This window comes from Cuculus canorus, chromosome 21, assembly GCF_017976375.1.
Source record: "Cuculus canorus isolate bCucCan1 chromosome 21, bCucCan1.pri, whole genome shotgun sequence".
In the NCBI taxonomy this organism is placed as follows: domain Eukaryota; kingdom Metazoa; phylum Chordata; class Aves; order Cuculiformes; family Cuculidae; genus Cuculus; species Cuculus canorus.
This window is the reverse complement of record NC_071421.1, coordinates 4,434,517-4,455,782: the sequence shown is the minus strand read 5'-3', so window position 1 is coordinate 4,455,782 and position 21,266 is coordinate 4,434,517. Positions and strand designations below refer to the sequence as shown.

The following is a 21,266-nucleotide window of genomic DNA, read 5'->3' as shown; positions in this document are numbered from 1 at the left end:
TAACGCTGTTTCCATAATTGCTGTCTAATGGGGGTAAAAGAATTCTTGTCTTTGTTAGCTGGAGCAGTGGATTTGTTCAGTGTATTAGAAAGATACTTTATTTAAAATGCTGCTAGGTGTTTCAAAGGAAACTATGCTGAATATAGAGCAAATTCAGCAGCCCTCACCCTCAGTGAAATATTATGTCAAAATAAGAACAGTTTAACAGTATTTGTAATTTCCTAAAAGCCCTTCTTTGAAAAGGAGTGACAGTCATTCAGAACCCGGTACAAATATTCTCATTTCCCTACCTTCACTCATTCCTGTTACTCAAAACCAGAAACTTTGGATTCATGGAAATAACTGAACTGGAGAAAAAAGCCAAATTTAAATACAGTTCTAAAGTCCATGGGAAGCAGATCTTCAAATGAATTTTCCATTTTTATTCCTTCGTTTGACCTAACTGTACCATTTTTGTGTCAGATAGTTTCTGGTAGTATAAACGTCATTTGCATTCATTTCGACATTGAAAGACTGGAACTAGATTTGTTGGAAGGAGGCAATTTAGAATACTCTGCACTGGAACAATACAAACAAGACAGTTTAGATTTAATACTGTCAGCCTGAAAGATTGAGATGATTTTAGTGGTTTTTTTCATTCCTTGCTTTCTTGACTCATCCATGCTGTGGAACCGATGATGTAGCTAAAATGTTTCTTTTCCTTATTCTTACTGTTTCTCGAGCATCTCACCTTTGTATTTATTTTAAATGTTAAATCCTTTAGAGCTCCAACTGTAAAGTTCTCTTAGGAAAAGCGTGGCCATCTGCCATCATGTGTACATGTTCTGGAGCTGTAATAAGATATGGTAGAAGCTACTTATTTGTAACAAAAAAGCTCTTCTGTTTGCAAATAGAGCTCTTTTTCTTGTGCTGACAGGTTTATCTCCGAGTCTTCAGCCCTGTGCCTTGGTTTAGGTTGGCATTGGAGACAGACGTGTTTGTTTATTGTACAGTGTATTACTCATGGGTTGTTAAGAATGTTTGCCCTAACTACTATTACAAATGTTTCTCATTCCTCTTAACCTGCCCGATTTACTTCTACATTTGTTTCTTCATATCAGTTACTTGGAGATTTATGTACGAAACTACAGAACAGGTGAATTTTGTAGAGTTTTTAAGGTTTACAGAAAATAACAACGCTAAAACTCTTGTGCAGATATGAACCGGCACCACTACACGCTCTATGTACACAACTGCCGCCTTGTTTTCCTCTTCCGCCAAGATCCTTCAGAGGGAAAAACATACAAACCTGCTGAGTTTCACTGGAAATTAAATCAAGTAAGTTTGGAAAGACAGTTGGTAGGATGTTAGAATGTAGTGAAAACCATTAGAGACTAAACTACCTGATCGTATAATTAACTGTAAATATTTTCAGCAACTCCAGGCTCCTTGATGTCATGTTTTATAGAACCTAACAATGCTTACTTTATTTGTGGTCAAGTGTCAGAGATGGATTCAGCTGTACCTTTTCATTGTGACTATAACATACTGCTTTAGTGGTTTTATTCATCCCAGTGGGATGCTCATGAAATAAAGAACAAGTCATTGTCCTGAAAGGCGGTAGAATGTGGGTTTATCTGTGGAAATACCGTGTCAGTCTTCTAGCTGTGATGTCACTTATCTTCGCTGAATACACTGAGTGGTAGTTTGCATGAGGAAATGGGCGATATTCCAGTTTATAGCATGAAAGTACTTCTCAGCATGCGACATTCTTGAAGATAAAGTGTTAATGGGATAAAGGGACAATTTATCTTCTAATGCTTTTTTACACTGAAATAAAATTTATGGCTTTTTATACACGGGGAGCAGTAGCTACAAATCTGTTTTCTTAATTAGATTTTACTCCGCAAAAAATAGCATTAATAGGCCTCTGAGGGATGCACATGCTTTCTGCTTCCTGTTTAGAGAGAGGCGCTGTCTGTATTCTTTCAGTCATGTATTCTTAGTTATTTTAGATATTAAAATGAAATCTTTAATATCTAATCTTTATTTTGGTCTGACTAAGATCTGCAGAACTCTCTGCTGTGAATTCACAATGTTTTGATCATGAAGAGGAATTAGAAGGGACTAAACATTTTGTGTGCTTTTCCAGCCCTCTGGATCCGAGTGATAGAATAACCCTGTATATATGTGAATTTATAAAGGTTCTTTATAAATACATTTACTTATAAATTTAATTGTAACGAAAAAGAATTAAAGTAGAATTTTTAAAACTTTATTTTCTCAGGTGTGCGATAAAGACTGGCATCATTATGTCCTCAATGTTGAATTTCCTGCGGTAACTCTTTATGTAGACGGCGTTTCATATGATCCTTTCCCAGTGACTGAGGATTACCCACTTCATCCTTCAAAGATAGAAACACAGCTGGTAGTTGGAGCATGTTGGCAAGGTAGCTATTTACTATTGTTAATACTTTTAATTATCCTTTCTTTCAATGAAATCTTTGTGGTTAGGCTAGAAGTACATAGCAGATATTTTAGTGCACGAAAGAGAACTTGTTTTCTTTCGCAGGTTGTTTTTGCTCCCATATTTCCTTTTAGTCATTTTTTCCATTAATGTATTTTTGCTCATTGGCCACAGGTGCGTGTGAAATACTCACCGAGCAGCATTCCATCAAAGTGATTTTTGTAGTTACTATGGGAATGTAAACAGCTCGTTTTTAATAACAGTTGTAAGAGTACATCATACAATTCAGATTATTAAGCAGAGCACTTAATTTCAAATAGGTTGAAAAGCATATTGTAGGAAAAAATATTCTCATAAGTGGAAGCATGACCAGCAGATAATTCGGCTAAGCAACACAGTGATGCTGTCTCTTGGATATCTTACCATTTCTGCTTATAAAAATAAACAAAGAAAGTGTCTACTTCATTGTATGCAGACTATGGCTTAAATCACGGTATTCTGCAAGCTGTAAAATGCTGGTTCATGTGCTCTAATACTTGTGAAACCTCCTCTTCAAAGCTTGAGAAAAAGGAGTAGAATGTACCTGAACGTGGAGGCTGATTGCCAGAGATCTCTGTAACAGTGGTCTTGCTTTACAGTCCGGAACTGAAATGTTGGCTTACTGATTAAATTACACCATAGCTGGTAGAAAGCTGATCTTTTCAGTCAGAGAGAAAACAGCGTTAAATCATTCATATCTTGTTGTAGTTCGGGGTACAGACTGTCATTGCAGTTTGCAATAATGCACAGAACTAGCTTGTGAATGAGTGACAACTGGAAAGCTTTGAGATACTTTAATCAAATTAAGTTTTCTGTCTTACATTCTCTTCTTTTTGAATTTTAAGGCTTTGAATTCTGAATGAAGGTTAAATTCATCCTCTCCATCAAATATACTGTTTTGTGACAAGTTCACTATCTTTCAGTATTAATGTGATTTCAGTGCCAAATTCCTTCTGTTTTCCTTTCCTTTGAGTATTAATTATTTTCTCCATAATTCATCTCATTCTGTTTGTCACTTCTCAACTCTCTCTTCTAGCTCAAAGGGAAGCTATAGTGGCTGGTTTTCAAGAGACTAGAGCTTGGAAACTCTTATTCCAGCTAAGTGTATGGATTGTATGATGGCTTCCATGAGTGTTCTGCATCCTAACAAACACATACTCATTTAGATTAAAAAATCCTGTGCTTTCATATTGGCACCCTTACGATTCTTCAGTTTCTTCTGGCATGAATTACCTTTTTTGATGACAGCAGACAGAGCATTTAAAGGCTGGAATACAAGAACTTGAGGCCACCTTTTAAAAATTCCACCAAAAGCCTGATTTTTAGGGGATTAGAACTATGGGGTGGGAAAGTAAGCCAGAGGAGTGAATTTACTGCTTAAGGCTGTCCTCTTGGTCTCACCAAGATTTTAAAAGAAATCAGACTGCTCTGAATTATATATAGAACTTGCCTTTAAGGAGAGAGATTCTATGCTTTGGAAAAAGTTGTTTAAACATTTCTTTTAAAAGATTAAAAGTGTTTTTTCTTTTTTTTTTGTACCCTCCCCCCCCCCATGCTTCCATCTGATAAATTGGCTGCTTAATACATAGGATGATGCTGTTATGATAAAAAAAGCTGTGTCAGTAATGATTCCTTTGGATCAGCATGTAACACCTTTTGGTGAATTGCTGATAAGCTGGATCTCACCTTAATTTTCCCTTTTAGTAGTTGGGAGAGGAGAAAATAAATTAAGACAGCTGATAGACCTGCATCTCATTACTAATAGTGGTTTGTGTGAGATTGGGTACCTGTGGTTAAAGCTTTCCAGTGTGACTGTTTTACTGGCTTGCGTATGGGCCTCTTCAGGTTGTCTTGTCGTGAATGTTATGTTCATGTAACAACATAGTAGTGCTTCTTCCCTGCATTGCAGATGTTGGTGTTTCGGGGAGCTCATAATCTTTGAGAAGCTGGGTCGAGTGTAAGCAGGCGTTTTGGGGGAGTGCTGCTTGTGTATTTTCTGTGATAAGAGAGTTTGCCAAATTGTAACTACTTGGTCCTTTCCCTGTTGTCCTATTCTTTGTCTTGCTTTTCTACAGAATATACAGGAAATGAAAATGACAATGAAACTGTGCCCGAGACCTCTGCAGGTTGCTGGAGTTTTTTCCCTACTGTTTTATTTCATTTTTATGCCAAGACATTGCTTCATCTCACACGCAGCATGAAATGCAGGCATTGCGTTCAGGCCATTGACCTTCACATAATCCTTTCCTAGGCTTGTTTCTTCATTGTGCTGCTATTTCCAGAGCTTCATCAGCTGATTTCTTTTTTTTTTCTTTCTTTTTTTTTAGTTGCACATCCATGTGCAAATCTGCAGCTGTTGTGATTGCAGTGAAGTGGTGTAAATTAAGTTGCTGATGTAAAATATCAGCTATGATTTCTTTCATTCAGTTCTGTTAAAATATCAATGCACCTCATCCTACATAAAGATGTGTATGCATGGGGGAGCCTATATCAGAATTATTCGGTAGGTTCAGAAGGACCTCTGGGAGTTGTGAAGTTCTGCTTCCCCCTCAAAGCAAGACCAATTTCATGTTTTGATCAGGTTGCCCTCATATAACTCAAGACAGACCTGTAATTTGCAGTGGATACCCACTGGATCAGAAATTGATATGAAGTTCTAATTACAGTGAATGGGCATAAAAGCTTTGGCTGCCAGATATTCCAGGTTGACTACAGGGTTTGATTTTCATAGAAATTTTTAGTGATAGTCTGGTGGATTTTGTGTCTTGAGTTGAAATGCATGAATACAGTTTTAGAATTATACATTAAGATACGTACTCTTTCTGTAAAGTTTATGAATTCCTGGAATGGTCTCGATATAATTGACAAGAGGTTTCTAGCTGCGTGTTGCATTTTAATTTGGCAAGGAAGCAGCAGAATCTAGGGAGGAGAAAAACTGGAGCTGTGCAAATCCAAACTGGAATTTATGTAATTTGTAACAGGACAATTCACTCCTGAAAATTTTATCCAGTTATGCCAGGGATCTTTTATCACTCCGAATCTTTAAAACAAGTTTAGACATGTTTCTAAAAGTTGGGTGGCTTAGTAAGTGATGGTCTTGAAATACATATTTCCACGTGGTGTTCTGTGGCCCCGTTTATTTAGCAAGATATAGACAGGGTGATCATGGTGATGTCTTCAAAAAATCTAAGCAGCAAGGGACTTCTTGGGTTGCAATTCCTCTGACTTAGAAATCGAATGATGAGCTCTCTGAGTCTGCACTGCTCATTTGAGTCCATGTAGAGAAGGTGGTGCCTTTAGAGGGAGACATTAACTCTTAGCCACCTTTTTCAGAGTGAACCCAATCACTTTGTGAAGGTTCTTTCTGTCCTTTGAGTGTAAGGAAATCCTGTAATGGTCGGTTTAGCTGTAAGTAACTAACTAACATGTAGAGGAATGATGCTGTTGTCTTGCATCCTGATGGGCGTTGCTCATTTTATAGAGCACCAACTAGTAGAAGGTGTTACCCCAACATGGAGCTTCAAGTCTCATAGTTCATCTCATTGGTTCTGTCTTTCATTTCTGAAGAACACGACTTCGCTGTATGGGCAATTTGTTTTGAAATGTTTGTAACTGAAATATTAGCCTTGGTTTCACAGTTCAAGATGGCCACAGCTGTTTTGAAGGCCATATGCATGGTGAACTGTTTAATTCTTTCTTTATGCTTGAACATAATCACAAGGTTAACACCCAGAATGGATAAAAACTAACCTGCATGTATGTAATACTTTGTGGTACCAGATGGCATATTCGTTACTTTACAAAAGAAAACAAAATATTCAAAGAATCACTGCATAAAAAAGATTTTTGCTTCCTCCCTTTGTGAAGGTGGTGAACTCCGGATGGCTCAGTTTTTCCGAGGCAATCTGGCAGGTTTGATGATTCGTTCTGGTAAACTGGAAAACAAGAAAGTGATAGATTGCCTGTATACGTGCAAGGAGGGACTGGATTTGCAGATGGCTGATGGCGTTGGCAAAGGCGTGAAGGTAAAAGTCCGATGTGAATTATGGGGAGCATCTCTATCACTTTGCTGATAATAGTTATAAGTTTTGCTGGCAGAGTTAGTCAGTGTCTCCCAAATAAAACAGGCTAATCTGCTGTGATGTTTTGCATTAAAATTACATGAAAGCTAGGAAACCTTTCTTGTATAGATGTGGTCTTAGTGGGGTTTAAGAATGAAAGTTAGTGTGTTCCTTTTAAGTTTTGAAGAGAAATTCCATATTTATAAGCCTTTCCTGTTTTACCAGCTACAGCAGGTTGTCCAATAAAAGATAGAGATTCTTAACAAGCAGCTTAGTGGAATAGAGACTAACTTGCAGGCCATTTTTATTAGCATGGTTGTGTGAACTGAGCTAAATTTCTCCTTTACATTAACTGTCTGTCTTCCACATTATGCACATGAGAGCTATGGTAAGGTTTTTTTTGTAATGAGGAATATTCCTGTAATAAGAAAGTGGATAAGGAAGCTAAACCGTGTAGTAAAAGGCCAGTAAGTCATGGCCTAATTGCTTTGACTACAGATGTAATTATCCTAGCATTTACCAGGCTAAGCAGTGCTGAACTTGTGTTTTGGAAGTAATGTGATGACATTGCTGTTCAAGTAATTCCTATTTTTTTCTGCTGTTTCAGATCCACATGAACCCAAGTCAGTCAACACTGACCTTAGAAGGGGACGATATTGACAGAGTTGATAAGGCCATGCAGCACGTTTCCTATCTGAATTCCCGCCAGTTCCCAACACCTGGAATTCGGAGGCTTAAAATCACCACTGTTGTCAAGTATGTACTGGTGCTGAAATACCACATCTCTCTGTACAGTGATACTGAATCCTGGAATGATGTTCATGTATCTCAATTGTGATAAACAAAGGAGTCTTGCCACACGTTTGAATACAGCAAATATTTTCTACGTTATCCCTCTATTTTCTTCCTTAGAATGTGGTAAGGTGTGTGTAGGATAGGGAGGAACTTGTTGCAGGGGTATACTGTGAGGGATTTGCTGTGTGTCTCCGGTATCACAGCCTTCAGTAAAGGTGTTATCTGTGGCTGTCAGTTACTGCATAGAAAATGGGGCCAAATGTTAACTGTAAGTAAAATTAATTGTAAGATTGCTCCCCTGATGGGGAATTCTTACTTTACGACACAGTTGATGAATTTATCTAAAGCTCTTGGGTCCGAGAGAGATATTTATAAAGCAATTACTCTGCATAAGTGTGCCTTCATCTCCAGTAGCCTTCTTGACTGTGCCAAACTGCTTCTGTATCTCCTAGCTGTTTCAATGAAGAAGCCTGCGTCTCCATTCCTTCTGTGGAGGGATATGTAATGGTCTTGCAGCCAGAGGAACCGAAAATCAGCCTTAGTGGCATCAACCATTTTGCCCGCTCTGCTTCAGAGTTTGAGAGTTCTGAGGGTGTTGCCCTCTTCCCTGAGCTTCGCATAATAAGCACCATTACACGGGAGGTGGAGCCAGAGGGAGATGGAGGTGAAGATCCTACAGGTAACATCTTGTTCTGCTTAAAACTGCTGCCTACCCTCACCCCATTCAGTGATCATGTTGGAGGATCTTCCTTTTGCAAAGAGGCATGGATTTCTCTTAATACAAAATCTAGGGGGAAAAGAAGGTGTGTATCTCTTGTGACAAGATGTAGATACTCTGTCGTGGCTAACAAAAATTTGCCTGGAAATGGAAGTAAATGCAGGCCATTATCTTTGTGTAAATATCCCTTGTTAATATTTTGTAATTTATTTTTCATCATTGTTTCATGAATATTTGCTCTTTCTGCATCAGGCCCAGATTTTAATATTTGTTCTGGACGAAGAGTTGAGTTTGTGTGTGATGTTTTATAGCTCCTGGACTCTTATCTACTTCATCTCTGTTTCTACTTACCTCATTGCTTTTTCTCTGTTTCTCAGTACAAGAGTCTTTGGTATCTGAAGAGATCATGCATAACCTGGATACGTGTGAGGTGACAGTGCTAGGAGAAGAACTAAATCAGGAACAAGAAAGCCTGGAGATTGACATGACACGATTACAGCAGAAGGGCATTGAGATGAGTAGTTCCAACTTGGGCATGATAATCACAGGTAGGGGTCACCATTTCTGGCTGCCTTGTACGAAGGGCCCAAAGACACAGATAATGGGAACATTGTGTGCTGGAGAGATGCTGTGCGGCACCTTACTCCAAATACTTAGTTTCTAACTGGAATTTCGAGTTTGGAGATGTTAAAATTACTCTGTGGAAGGCTCTGGTTCTAGAAAATAATTCATTCTAGAACCTCCTTTCTGTTCTTCTCTCAAGTCCCAAATTGCAGGTTACCTCTGGACTGTGGAAATGAAGTTCACTTTGCCCCAGGAAAGGCTTGTTCCTTGCACAGATAATCCAGTGCCTAGGAGCATGCATCATTCCTTTCTATTTTATATTCAGAATATGTTACGTATTCAAAAGTAAGGCTTCCAAAATCCCTTTAAAGTCTTAACTGGCTCTAGGATTTTGTCGCAAAATCAATCCACAGAATTTCAGAGGAGCAACGTACGTCTGTGGGACTGTCTTTATGGCATTACCTTTTTTGCTACCAACTGAAAAACCGTCAGCCAAGAAAGGGGGTTATCTTTGTCGAGTATATGGTGTTGCACTGGTCTTCTGCAAAGTGATTGTTTGACTTGTTTGTTTCTCTCCACAGGGGTTGATACTATGGCTAGTTACGAAGAAGTTTTGCATTTGATACGCTACAGAAACTGGCACACCATCTCTCTCTTTGACAGAAAGTTCAAATTAGTCTGTTCTGAGCTTAATGGCCGCTATGTCAGCAATGAGTTTAAAGTGGAGGTATGTAAACTAATCTGATCACTCTCTCAAATTTTAGAGCATGGATTGGCTAGGAGGATGAAAGTTGTTGATAAATAATTGATCAATTATTGATTTAGATTTTTGTCCTGTAGAACACTGGTAAACGTGTGCATTTCAGGCTGTGTTTTATGTATGAACGTGTTCCTAATCCTACAATTCAGCTTTAAATAAGGCAGTCTAAACAGAGGCGAAACAGTTGTTTAGCAGAAGAAATAGTATGGCTAATGGAAGTGTGATGACAAGAAGGTTGAGTTGGAAAGACGGTGTATTAATTGAGAAACACCTAACGGAGTAAGAGTAGTGCTGCCGGAGGCTTGAGTGGCCTTTGTCTGTAACTGCGAGGATTCTTCAAATGAACTTGCTGGGTCCTTTACTGTTTTGCTTTTGTGATGCTTAAAACACCGAGACCTTAAATAAGAGCACAGACTGGCTGAATCATAGAATGGTTTGAGTTGGAAGGGACCTTAAAGATCATCCAGTTCCAACCCCAGGCTCAGGCTGCCCAAGGCCCATCCAACCTGGCCTTGAAAATATGCATTTCCTTTGCAGTAGAATACAGATTAATTATTACTTAGGATATATGGGGAGTACAGCAGAAGATACCTTAAAGAACACTAAAATTTTAGGGGCTGGATTGTAAAGTTATTTATATTGAGAAGAACTGTTATGTAAGTCTGCATCTTTCAGCTGTGATCTTGAATTTCTCTATTTTAAAGCTGACCAAAGGGATGACAGTGAAGTTAATTGTGTTTACCACTAGGTGGGTGGTTATTGTGGGCTGGGAAGCGATTTGCATTGGATTGGAGGATAGAAATTTTTTTTATTAAGTAATGTGGGTTTGTTTCCTGAGGAAGTTCTGTGAGCTTGAATCGGGATCTTACCAAACTGTTGAACTGCAAATGCTTTCCTTGTTCTGTGGTAAATGTGTTCTCTTCCTGTTGTGCAGCTGATCACATGCCCTGTATCACAGTGTTCCCCTGCAGGAGGGGTATATTTAGCTCTGCTTGTTTGGCAAGGAAACGTGAAATATGCTGTGCAAATGATGAGCTTGCAGTTGTACCTAAAAGCCAGCTATGCCAAGTGTGGGTTAAACTTCAAAGAACATTTTTTTTCTTAACCCTTTGACTGTGGATCTTTTCCTTTGCGGCTAGCTGAAAATATACAGCAGAACAAGAAAAGATGGAGATGAAGAAAATGTAATTAATGTGTTACATGGCTTTGTATGTACTGTTACTTCAGGATTAAAATGGCTGGCTACTGAATTTGATAGTAAGCTGGCTTTATCTGTTTTATTCTGAAATACTGGTGTCTGTACACAACTTGCCAGTCAACTGAAACAGATTGGAGAGACTTGAAACTGCAGGGTTTTTTGACGAGGAAATGTAACATATGAGGAGCTCCTGGTTGGGATAATTGTCCCCTGAGACAAGCCAGTGCTGCTTTGAAGAAGAATTGAATGCCTGCTCTGGGAAATTGAATTCTTTTTTTTGCCTTTATCTCCTGAGAAGTAAATGGTTGCATTTCTGGAGTTTAATATTTTTTTTTTTTGTTCCTAGGTGAACGTTATCCACACAGCTAACCCAGTTGAACATGCTAATCACATAGCAGCACAACCACAATTTGTTCACCCTGTGCACCATACGTTTGTTGATCTCTCTGGTCACAACTTAGCTAACCCTCATCCATTTTCAGGTAAGAATTCTCCATCACTGAAGTGCAGCTAGTTTTTTTTTCTGGTGCTTAATTGTCCCAGAGGCTTCGTGCTGCAGAGAAGTTCTTCCCCCGAGTTTAAACCAGTGTGTTGGACTAATAATCTGAGCAATTACTTGGTCTTTTCTGGTGTTACCTAAACAGGGAGGGTTGGATTCTGAAAGATCTATGAAATATATTCGTGCAAGCAGGAGATCTTTCTGTACACTGGAAAATGGGAGATGGACTAGTCCTGAGGGGACTGAAATGAGACCTAGATAAAGGACTGTGGGGAATTGGGACAGCATTTCTTCTGAATGGCATGAGGAAAGAACTGCAGTGTTATTCCCTTGATGAGTTGTGATAGCTGTCATTTCTGTTTTAATTATATTAATTTGGCATGGGTGTAGTATGTGAGACGAAGAAAATAAAAGACTTTAGCGAGGAGTCTCTGTGTGTGGTGGAATCTGCTTTCCATGTGTTGTCAGTCCTTCCGATTGGTGCAGTTATACTTAAGGAACAAAGTTGTAGTTCTTACTCTCCACGTGACTTTTTAAAGGGACAGACTGCCTCTGTGTAGCTACATAGAATATTTGTATAATGCCGTTTCCCCTCTTGCAGGTGATGGGAACAGGCGACTGGCTGTTAGCATTTGTAAGAGTCATCAGTATCATCCTAAGAAACTCCTTTTCTTTTCTCCTTGCAGTTGTTCCAAGCACAGCCACTGTTGTGATTGTTGTTTGTGTCAGTTTCCTTGTTTTTATGATTATTCTGGGCGTGTTCCGGATCCGAGCTGCACATCAGAGAACAATGCGCGACCAGGACACTGGAAAGGAAAATGAGATGGATTGGGATGACTCTGCTTTGACCATCACTGTGAACCCCATGGAGGTAAAGAAAAAAAAGTCCTTTCTAGCTGTAATGGGTAGGATTGTACATGGACAAAGTAGGAGACCAAAACCCACAGCATGCAGCGTAGACACGTTAACTGTGAATTTTTAATGAATGAACCACTGACAAATCCCAAGAGCAGTTACGTTTGGGACCTTGTGTGGGTTATAGCTTCACGATACATAATTGGGGTTTACAGGTCAGTATCTGACACGAGTGTTGATCATGCTGAACGCTGCCTTAACTGTGGTTTGCTTCTGTCCGAAGTTGCAAGAATATTGTCAGAACATCTGTGTTCATGATGTTTCCTTCCGCTATGGTTGACGTCTCAATTTTTAGAAAACCAGGAAAAAAAAGATGTGCGACCTTAATGCAGCTTGTGCGGTCTGACTGACAGATCCTTTTTCCAGCGGAATCTGAAGTACTGGATCACACTTTGGAATCAGTTTGTGTGAAAGAAAGCTGGGGAGGGACTGTTTACAAAGACTTATGGTGATAGGATGAGGGACAATGGGTATAAACTGGAGAGGGGCAGAGTTAGACTGGACATAAGGAAGAATTTCTTCACCGTGAGAGTGGTGAGGCCCTGGCCCAGGTTGCCCAGGGAAGCTGTGGCTGCCCCATCCCTGGAGGTGTTCCAGGCCAGGTTGGATGGGCCTTGGGCACCTGATCCAGTGGGAGGTGTCCCTGCCCGTGGCAGGGTTTGGAACTGGATGATCTTTAAGGTCCCTTCCAACCCTGACTACGATTCTATGATCTGTAGTAGCTCTTTCTCTATGTAGTGCTTTGTGCCTGAAATCAAAAGAGTAACATGAATTTTGCTCCGTGTGATGTTAACAGTTAATTTCTGTTGTAACAGACTTATGAGGATCAACACAGCAGTGAGGAGGAAGAGGAGGAAGAGGAAGAAGAAAGTGAAGATGGAGAAGAAGATGACATCACTAGCGCAGAGTCTGAAAGCAGTGAGGAGGAAGAGGGTGAGCAGGAGGAGGACCAACAGAATGTGAATAGACAGCAACAGCTGGAATGGGATGACTCAACCCTCAGTTATTGATTCTAGCTGTTCCCTTTGTCTTTGTTTCTGCTCTAGAAGACTCCACTGTCATACACTCCATTGTTACCGAGGATTCATGGGGGGTAAAAAAACCATTCTGGCCAGTAGATCCAACCCACACGCATCCCAGTGTTTGTATCATGTCAGCTAGTTCCTGATGCTGTTTCTAGAGTTGTAGTTAGCGCCTCGTTTTCCTTCAGCCATGCCTCAGTGACTGGATTTTCATTTTTTACGCTATGTGAGGACCACCTTGCACTTTTTTCTTCGTGTCATCTCAGCTAAGTGACTCTACCGATCTGTAGCCATTGCACATGAATTTCTGAACTGTCTTTTTTTTTTTTTTGCTCAGTGAAACAAACTTGGCTTTGTTCCTTTTTCTCTTTTTAAAAGATGCAAAGAGTGCTTGTTGACAGGTAAAGCTGCTCATTTCAGCCTGTTGATTTCTTTTAATTTTTTCCCCAAAGTAGTGCATGTGTAAAGTGGCAGAATGAGGTTAATATGTAGGAGATTAACAGACTTTTTAATATTTTGTAAATATATTGGAATTATGTAATTATGTCATTTGTGGTAGTGAAAACAGGGGCTGGGGTTTAAAACATGCTAAAGTCGAAAAATCATGAAGCATGAAATACTACAAGTCTCATACTACTGCAGCAGGAGCACGGGCACAGCTCTCTAGTGTAGATGTTTGACTAATACGGTGTCATTGGCCTTGACTGCCATGTTCGCTCATGCCCCGCTCTGTTTTTTTCTTTAATTTTCCTTTTCTTTAATCTCCTTTATTTTTGCAGAGGGAACAGAGAAGCTTGTGCGAAGTTGTAAAGACTTTAGGAACCTCTGCAGAGGTTGAGCTGCCCTGTGCAATACAGTTGGGTTTTTTTTTCTTTTTTTCTTGTTCTTTTGTTTTCTCCAATGAAATCTTGGCATAAGGGCTTTTAAGTTATTGGGAGAAAAACACTACTTGGATGGTGGGCAAATTAGTGTGCTGCTGCTGTGGGGTTTTGCCACAGCTCCTCTGAATGAGAGGGAGGCTGCCTGTAGCACAGTGACGGTCTGTTCACACTGCTGACAGGGTGGATTGTTCGTTGGGTTGACAGTTACATTGGTAACTGAAGCTGGAAAGCCTGAGACCCGTGTACCTGTGCACCTTGGCTACCAGTCTACAGAGTATTTTGGGTTTTTTTTGGCTGCTGGGTTTTTCTGATTTGGTAGTGGGAGGGTTTGGGGCATAGCTGATGTCATTTCTCTTAAACACACTCCTGCTCATTCCCTGTAGCCCTTGTACAGTAACTTGGACTGTTGGTGTATTAAGCCTTTGTTTACACTTTAGTAATTGTGTTTTCCTGCTGGTGAAAAAAAAAAAAAAACTATAGCATAAATTTTCCAACCAGAACACCTTGGGAACATTGTTAATATTAATTATTCCAAGTCCAGGTGATATTGGTTGTTTCTGACCAAAGTTCCAACTTGGAATCGCAAAGGACTTTTCTAAAGAAATAGCTGAAAGGTACGAAAAGTTAAGTTCTGACCCCGTTTTGGAGAGTGCTAGGGTTTTTTTGTAAGGCAGGTGTTGTTTATTTAACTTTATTTGGTCTTACACAGAGCGTCGAGTAATGAATATTTGCTTACTTGATTTTTTTATGTTTGGAGGTGGATTAAAAAGAGTAACTTGTTTTGCTTGTAACAGGAGACTAGGACTCCATTCACTCCTCAGCATGGTAAGCAAAGCTCCGGTTTCTGATCTTTCGTGTAGTCTGCCTTTGTTCTAGGTGCACAGCCCACACATCTCCTAGCAGGTGAGTTAGTGGCTGACCCTACGCAGCAGGGAAACCTTGCACTGGGTAAGCGTGCCAGAGGAGCGACAAGCCAAAGGGTGGGGCACAAAGGGTCGTGATTGAAAGAGAGAAAAGATAAGGATCGATCCAAATGTTTCTATAGTTTTGATTTTCAGAGCAGACCTATTCTCACCTAGTGACATATGTAATGGGATCTAAAGGTGGGTTTTATCTGGGGTAACGCTTGACTGCGGAGTGCCTTTTCCAATAGTAGATGGACCTGGAAGCAGCGAAGAGAACCCACACAACTCTAGCTTACCGTCTTTTGGGGTTGTTTTTTTATGTAAAATTTTAGATTTCTAAAATGGGGAAATGGTTTTGACTACTTATGTGGTAATATAACTGCTAGTTTTAAGTAAACTGGGAAACTTTTAACTTATGTCTGACAGTTGTCCTGTGTTAATGTGTAGAAGACTTATCCTTCCATATACTGTTGCTGTAGCTGCTGTATTTTAGACCAAAACTGATCATGACTTAATGGTAATACTGAAAGGTTGTAAACGTGCTGATGCAGTTTGTAGCCACTGTGGGTATAACTTTTCAGATGTGTATATTGGTAACAGGTCAGTTTGGAAAGTCTATAAGCTACAATAAATTTCTGGTTCTAAAGGTTGTTTGCATTTATTTCTTACTGAATGAAGTTGGATCAAGTTATATTCACTGTGTGTTATTTGCCCCCGCTGGTGGCAGTAGAAGAGTTTTGTTTTCGTTGCACTCTCAAGCGCAGAAAGACTTTGGCAGCATGTGTGTACAATTTATCCATAATTTCATTTATTTTTTTTATTTATTTACAAAACATGTACCTAAAGCAACTGAAAAGTTAAACATATAAACATTCTCTTCTTACAGAACCACGGTTTTGGCTTAAAAAAATACTTCTTTTTTTCAAAGGCAACAGAATAAGCACAATCAGTTTGTACAGAGTTAAAAAAAATAATCACAGAAACGTCTCTAAATAAATAGAAATAGAAAGGGGTATTTTGAGCGTATTTATAAAATCGGAAGCTATTTATTTATAGTGAAATGTACTATTTTTGGAAGTATTTAAGTTTTCATATTCAATACAATTCAGCTTGCTGAAAACTATCAGGTATTTGGAGTCAAAGGCTCTTGGCTGACCCGATGTAGCCATCAGAGGATCATTCAGGATGCTCTTCCAGTGATGTACAAGGCATGTCCACTTGGTGACTCACTGCTATTCTCACTTCGTGTAGGTAAGTGAATTTTCTAGACTAAGTAACCTCTCTCTAAAGCTGTGCCGGCTTGAGAAACGCTGTGAAATTGCTCAGTTCTTGCAATTTACACCGCTACAACTTTGTTTTATTGCACTTCTAAAACTGATGGACAGGTGACGTGAGCCGCTGCTGCTTCTGTAAAACTAGATTAGGGCTTGAAATCTTCGGATGCACTGGCAAAGCAGTGTCCGATCATGTGAGCTGCGAGCCTGTGCACCAAGCGCCTCCACTAAGGGAGCTCCTAGGTGAGATGCTTTCCCGCAGTTTGACAGGCAGGGGCCGGGGTTACCGGTTTGTGGCAGTGTAAGAGAATCGTTTTTACATTTGCAGAGTTGAGTATGTCTCTTCCCTTGCATAAAAATGTACAAACCGCTGATGTTGTTATGACTTCAGTGCATTTCAGCTTCACGTGGCCCGATATTGTGGCGTATTTTTTGCTCTGTAATTTAGTTTAATAAGGAAGGAAATGGCAATATTTATCTGTTCAGTAAAATGGAGCAAAGTTGTGTGGCCACAGGGAACTTTGTAAGCGAACAGCGAATGGGAACGCCACCTCAAGGGAGGGAACGCAGACCAGGCAGCAGTGATTTAGACGCACGCAGTACTGTGTTCTCACTGTCTGAGTTAGCATACAGAGAGCTCTACATCCTGCAATATTTTCTTATAATATCAAACCAACTGCTAGAGCTTGAGTGCTGGCTCTATGGTTTCCTTTTTGTATTTCCTATTTAGTATTTCAGTATTTTTAGTATTTATTCCATGATAGTGGCAAATTTTCTGTATATTCCAGTAAGCTTGGGAGAAGAATACTTGGTCTCCGCAAATCTGGCTCTTAAACTCGGAAGAATACAAAAGATGGCATCAAATTGGTAGAGGACAACAGTGGAAACTTGTAAAAGCATCATCCAAGAGGGTGGGTGACACAGGTTTGATGCACAAGCAAGATGCTTACCAGACATTCATTGTGCGCATTAATCCTGCATATTAACTGGGAAGAAGCATTGTGTGACCTGTTTTTTCTAGAGGAAAAAGGTAAGGACCACAGCTTTGAGCACAGAGCAGCTGTTGGTTTTGGCAGCGCTGCTGACGCAGGGTCACTTCTGCATTTGTCCAAGTCCTTACCATAATGGAGGGGGTTTTGACTTGGAGGTAAGAGCTAGAAGCATCTTCCCATTCCTCATTTAGATCATGACACCCAGCAGCCTCCTAGCCTATGAAGCACAAGGCTATAGAATCTGCCACAGGAAAGGAAAATTATAATACTTAGCACAGCTAAGAATAATTACTATCTGATGGTTTACTCTCCTAATTTGTTGGACAGTTCAGTTTATTACTACTGTTACTTCTGCCTTCTAGTATGAAATCACTGTTTTAAGATTTAGTCTGAAACCTGAGGCTGTGCTTCAGTTCAAGAAAACCGTGAGTAATACTCCAGCTGCAGGAGAACCCCATCAGTGGAAGCACCTTCTGGAGTACTGCAGAGAGCTCATCTTTCACAGAGGACTACACTTGGACTACAGGAGGTTTATTTTAGTCTAGAAGCAGCAGCAGTTCTAGAGTGTGTTGTTTCCTGCAGGTTAGTTTGTACGCATTTATCCACTGGTGTTTTCCTAGTGTTATGGTCAAATGCGTAGTTAGAGGAAGACATGAAGTTCGCTTTGCGTTCTGGCTAAGTAGGGTGTAACAGAAAGCACGGCAGTAACAACCGCTTGCTGCAGGCACTGCTTGTAACAGTCCTTCAGCGTAAAGCTTGAGGAATGTGCTAAGTAATTTGGATCGTTTGGAAGGGTACATGCCATTGGATCTATCGTCAAATATTCTGGCCACCTCTCAGTCACATACTGAGTCCTTTGAAAGAAACGGGCATCTCCAACGGTTTTATAAAGCTGAAATGAGTTGTCTTCTCTATCACAGACTAGTGTAGGCTTTGTAGCATAACATCCTTTAGGATAAGATACATATTTAAATTTAAAATTTAAATACTTTAAATCAGAATTTAAATTAGCAATAACTTGAAGAGTAAATCATAATCTGCTGGTATCTGTTTGTGTGGAAAGGTAACAGGGGAGGGATTTATTAGTGGTGTCTCATTCCATTCACTGACCAAACCTGTATTACCTACCACTATTAATTTCTACTTAGGGTATAAGTTACCTTTTAAGGCAGTATTAACTTAGCAATGCAGCTGATGAAGAACAAATATAGTTGAACTTGTCCTCTTAAAAAAATGGGGGGGAGACTTTAAAAGAAATGCTGCCCTATAGAGTCTGATAAAAGTACAGGGGACCTGGTTTTAATGTATTAAAAGCGCTGACGTCAGGTGTGACCTGAGTGCTGGATGCAAAAGTATTATCAAAGCAAATTCATCCCAGGACAGGGAAGAGTTATTGAAGAATAAACAGGCCTGTTCAGTCTGTCCTAAACTTGCTGGTTCTGTGGGAATTCTAAACCGGCGAATTTCCATGAGAAAGTAAGTAGTCCATCCTTTCACAATACCTGCATCTCTTTAGAAACAGGATCTGAAATGCATTTTCTTTTTTTACCTACATAAGAGTAAGTAAAATGTTAAAAAACAGTTTTGTGAGTAAAAAGGAAATCACTCAGCCTGGTTAAGGGCCTACAAATCAAATATAGGATTCGGCTTTAGGGGCAGCCTAAAAACAAGAGCTATGCTTTAAATCTTTAAAAGGCAGGAATGGTAGCACCTCCATAGGAACCGGATGTGGAGAACACGGGGAAATGGAAGGAAGCACCTCCGGGACTGCTAAAGGAAGCAGGTACTGGCCATGCTGATCCACTTATCTTCCTTCATGACCCACAGCCTGCTGGGTGCACCTCGCTGTGCGTGCAGAGGTGCCAAGTGGCAGCAGTGACTCCTGTTACCTGTCCCTGTGCACCATCCGTGCTCAGAACGACTCCCCAGGGGAGACGCTAGCTGGAGACAAAAATATGACACATGAGGAGAAATACTTCATTGATTACAGCACCTTGTGGAAGATGGGGCAGATCCTGCTTGGGAAGGAGGCAGAGGCAGCAGTGGGAAGAGGAAGAGGCTGGAGTAGACCGTTTGTCCAGATTTAGGTACCAGCACAGGCGACCGCGACTTACTCTGTTGCTGAACCCCCATACAGACACACGGTCTTGGCACACCAGCTCTAATAGCAGATGAGAAGGCGCACACCATGGTTGAAAGGAGAGCACAGAAAGGAACAAGGAATTAAGATGATGAGATGCAATTTCTGTAGCTGTGTTTCAGTGTTAAACTCGCTTGTCTGGCACTCCTCTGTCCTTGCGCAGGGAGACCCACCAGAGGACCTGGGCACAGAACGGTCCGGTCCCTCCAGTTGACACTGGAGTTGCAGGGCTGCATCCCAGTGATTACGTAGGTGTAGGCAGGTGCCTCGCACGCACAAATTACAGGTGGCAAACTCGCTCTAAGGTACCCCAGGAGGAGGTAAATGCAGCAACTGACACTGCAGGCCAGTTTGAAGATGCAGTCTTACTGTTTCCAGGCTTAAAAATGGAATAAACACAGAAACACAGAAATTGCTTGAGGCTCAACTAAAGTCTGACTTAGGAAAACAAAAATACCTAACCCGCTGGCCCATCCAAGCCACCTCTTGGATGGGTTCCAGTTCAGGTTCAGAACACTTTGGCCTCTCTAACGGACAGACAGTAAGAGGACAGCGTGGATATTTTTACCCTGTCACAACATGGAGTAAAACTATTTGTCCAGGTCAGCCTCAGTGGTGATTTAAGCTGACCTACCTCGGTGTACACTGAAACACGGGGTAGGCTCACGTGGTGGAGTTAATGCCTCTGAGCTGTAATGGTGGAGACCTAGAAGATGGGCTGTATTGCAGGAGCTACAGGGATAGCAGGTTCGCAGTGTTCAGCTAGATTTACAAGACTATAGAAATATACACGTTAACACACTGAAAGGGAGGTACAACTGCCTGAACTCTGCCACTAGATGTATTTGAAGCTCAACAAGCTCTTAAGAGTACAGTCCATCTACCTACCTTTCACTGTACGCCACTGTATTTTATTGCCTCACGTCTCTCCCTTGTCCCCCAAAGATCTACAGCAGACACGATTATGCAGCCGATGGCAGTCCAACAGTTTTTCAGTCATGCAGAAACGTCTGATCTCTGGGAAGGCAGGTGGGGGATCTTCAACAGGGCAACATTCATCGGTCTTTAAGAACCCATCTGCAATTGCTGGCCTCAGTGCAGGTATTACATTCTCTTGGAGCAACCGTGCAGGCTGATGTTGCTCTACTGTCTGTTATCTTTGGATACGTTGTGTGCCAGCCAGTTCACTTTGGTTTTCCAGCTCTCTCGCAGGGCTTCGTTAAACTTTAGTCTGAAGTGCTTCAGTGCTTCTTCATCTGTTTTCCCAAGAGCGAGGGAATCCTGAAGGAAGGAGGAAGACATTGCCATCACCTCACTGAAAACGCAACTGAACAATTAACTGCTCCAACTACTAAGAAATATTTTTGCTTGCTAGGAAATTACTCTATTAAAAGGAGCAACGAGTGGGAAATGAGTAGCTATTAATTTGTTTTAATAGTTACTGTAGTTGCAGGACTTTCCATTCTGATAAATACATCCATCCTATGCTTACGTTGGGAGTACAGAAACAGTAGGTTTTTCAGTTCTCTTGTACAAAATACTGCCTCTGGTTGGCCAGGACGGGCTTGTTATAAGAGGCAAGCTGGGAATAGGGAGCGATAAATAAACAAAGAGCTCACTCTCCCGCCCTGCAAGCTGGTTCTACAAGGTCCCCACTGCCTTTGCCCTGAAGAACTGAAGTTATTTCCTAAGCACCGGTAGCTGGCATTTCTGATGTCCTGCACAGGAATGCTGGGTGTCTGCTCATGATTTCCAGAGCTCTGAATTCCTCTTCACGGAGCTACAGGATCAGGTATTGCATTTTAACCGTACCTGAGCTCTGCTTCTCTTACCTTTAGATACTGAATGTCTTTAGAGCAGCTGAGTTCTGGCAGGCCAGCAGCTTTCATCAGTGCAAACAAGTGCAGGAAGAGAAGACCGTGGCGCCTCAGAATCATATAGGCTTTTTCACAGTAACCCCTGAACCTGCTCAGAAAGGAAGATGAGGCAAAGGAATGAAGACTGCGAGCTCTACCATTTTATAAAGCAAGGCTACGTATTAGTCCGATGATGACCAA

The 21,266-nt window shown here is 40.7% G+C and overlaps 2 protein-coding genes across 12 annotated transcripts in view; one reads left to right on the top strand and one right to left on the bottom strand.

The window, feature by feature from the left end:
- Nucleotides 1-15,464, top strand: part of CLSTN1 (calsyntenin 1) — a 40,641-nt gene extending 25,177 nt beyond the window's left edge. For 2 of the 4 annotated variants that reach the window (XM_054085527.1, XM_054085526.1), the window contains 11 exons: nucleotides 1,196-1,317; nucleotides 2,267-2,429; nucleotides 4,561-4,611; nucleotides 6,353-6,510; nucleotides 7,154-7,302; nucleotides 7,794-8,020; nucleotides 8,437-8,607; nucleotides 9,205-9,350; nucleotides 10,928-11,063; nucleotides 11,767-11,951; nucleotides 12,811-15,464. In XM_054085527.1, coding sequence (XP_053941502.1) covers nucleotides 1,196-1,317; nucleotides 2,267-2,429; nucleotides 4,561-4,611; nucleotides 6,353-6,510; nucleotides 7,154-7,302; nucleotides 7,794-8,020; nucleotides 8,437-8,607; nucleotides 9,205-9,350; nucleotides 10,928-11,063; nucleotides 11,767-11,951; nucleotides 12,811-13,005 — 1,703 coding nt within the window. In that variant the 3' untranslated portion in view covers nucleotides 13,006-15,464. The remainder of the gene's footprint in view (nucleotides 1-1,195; nucleotides 1,318-2,266; nucleotides 2,430-4,560; nucleotides 4,612-6,352; nucleotides 6,511-7,153; nucleotides 7,303-7,793; nucleotides 8,021-8,436; nucleotides 8,608-9,204; nucleotides 9,351-10,927; nucleotides 11,064-11,766; nucleotides 11,952-12,810) is intronic. The other 2 variants (XM_054085529.1, XM_054085528.1) reach the window with 1 other exon arrangement.
- Nucleotides 15,465-18,535: 3,071 nt separating this feature from the next.
- Nucleotides 18,536-21,266, bottom strand: part of PIK3CD (phosphatidylinositol-4,5-bisphosphate 3-kinase catalytic subunit delta) — a 49,275-nt gene continuing 46,544 nt past the window's right edge. For all 8 annotated transcript variants that reach the window (XM_054085523.1, XM_054085517.1, XM_054085524.1 and 5 more), the window contains 2 exons: nucleotides 21,042-21,174; nucleotides 18,536-20,490 (listed from right to left, as the gene is read on the bottom strand). In XM_054085523.1, the coding sequence (XP_053941498.1) occupies nucleotides 20,353-20,490; nucleotides 21,042-21,174 (271 nt within the window). In that variant the 3' untranslated portion in view covers nucleotides 18,536-20,352. The remainder of the gene's footprint in view (nucleotides 20,491-21,041; nucleotides 21,175-21,266) is intronic.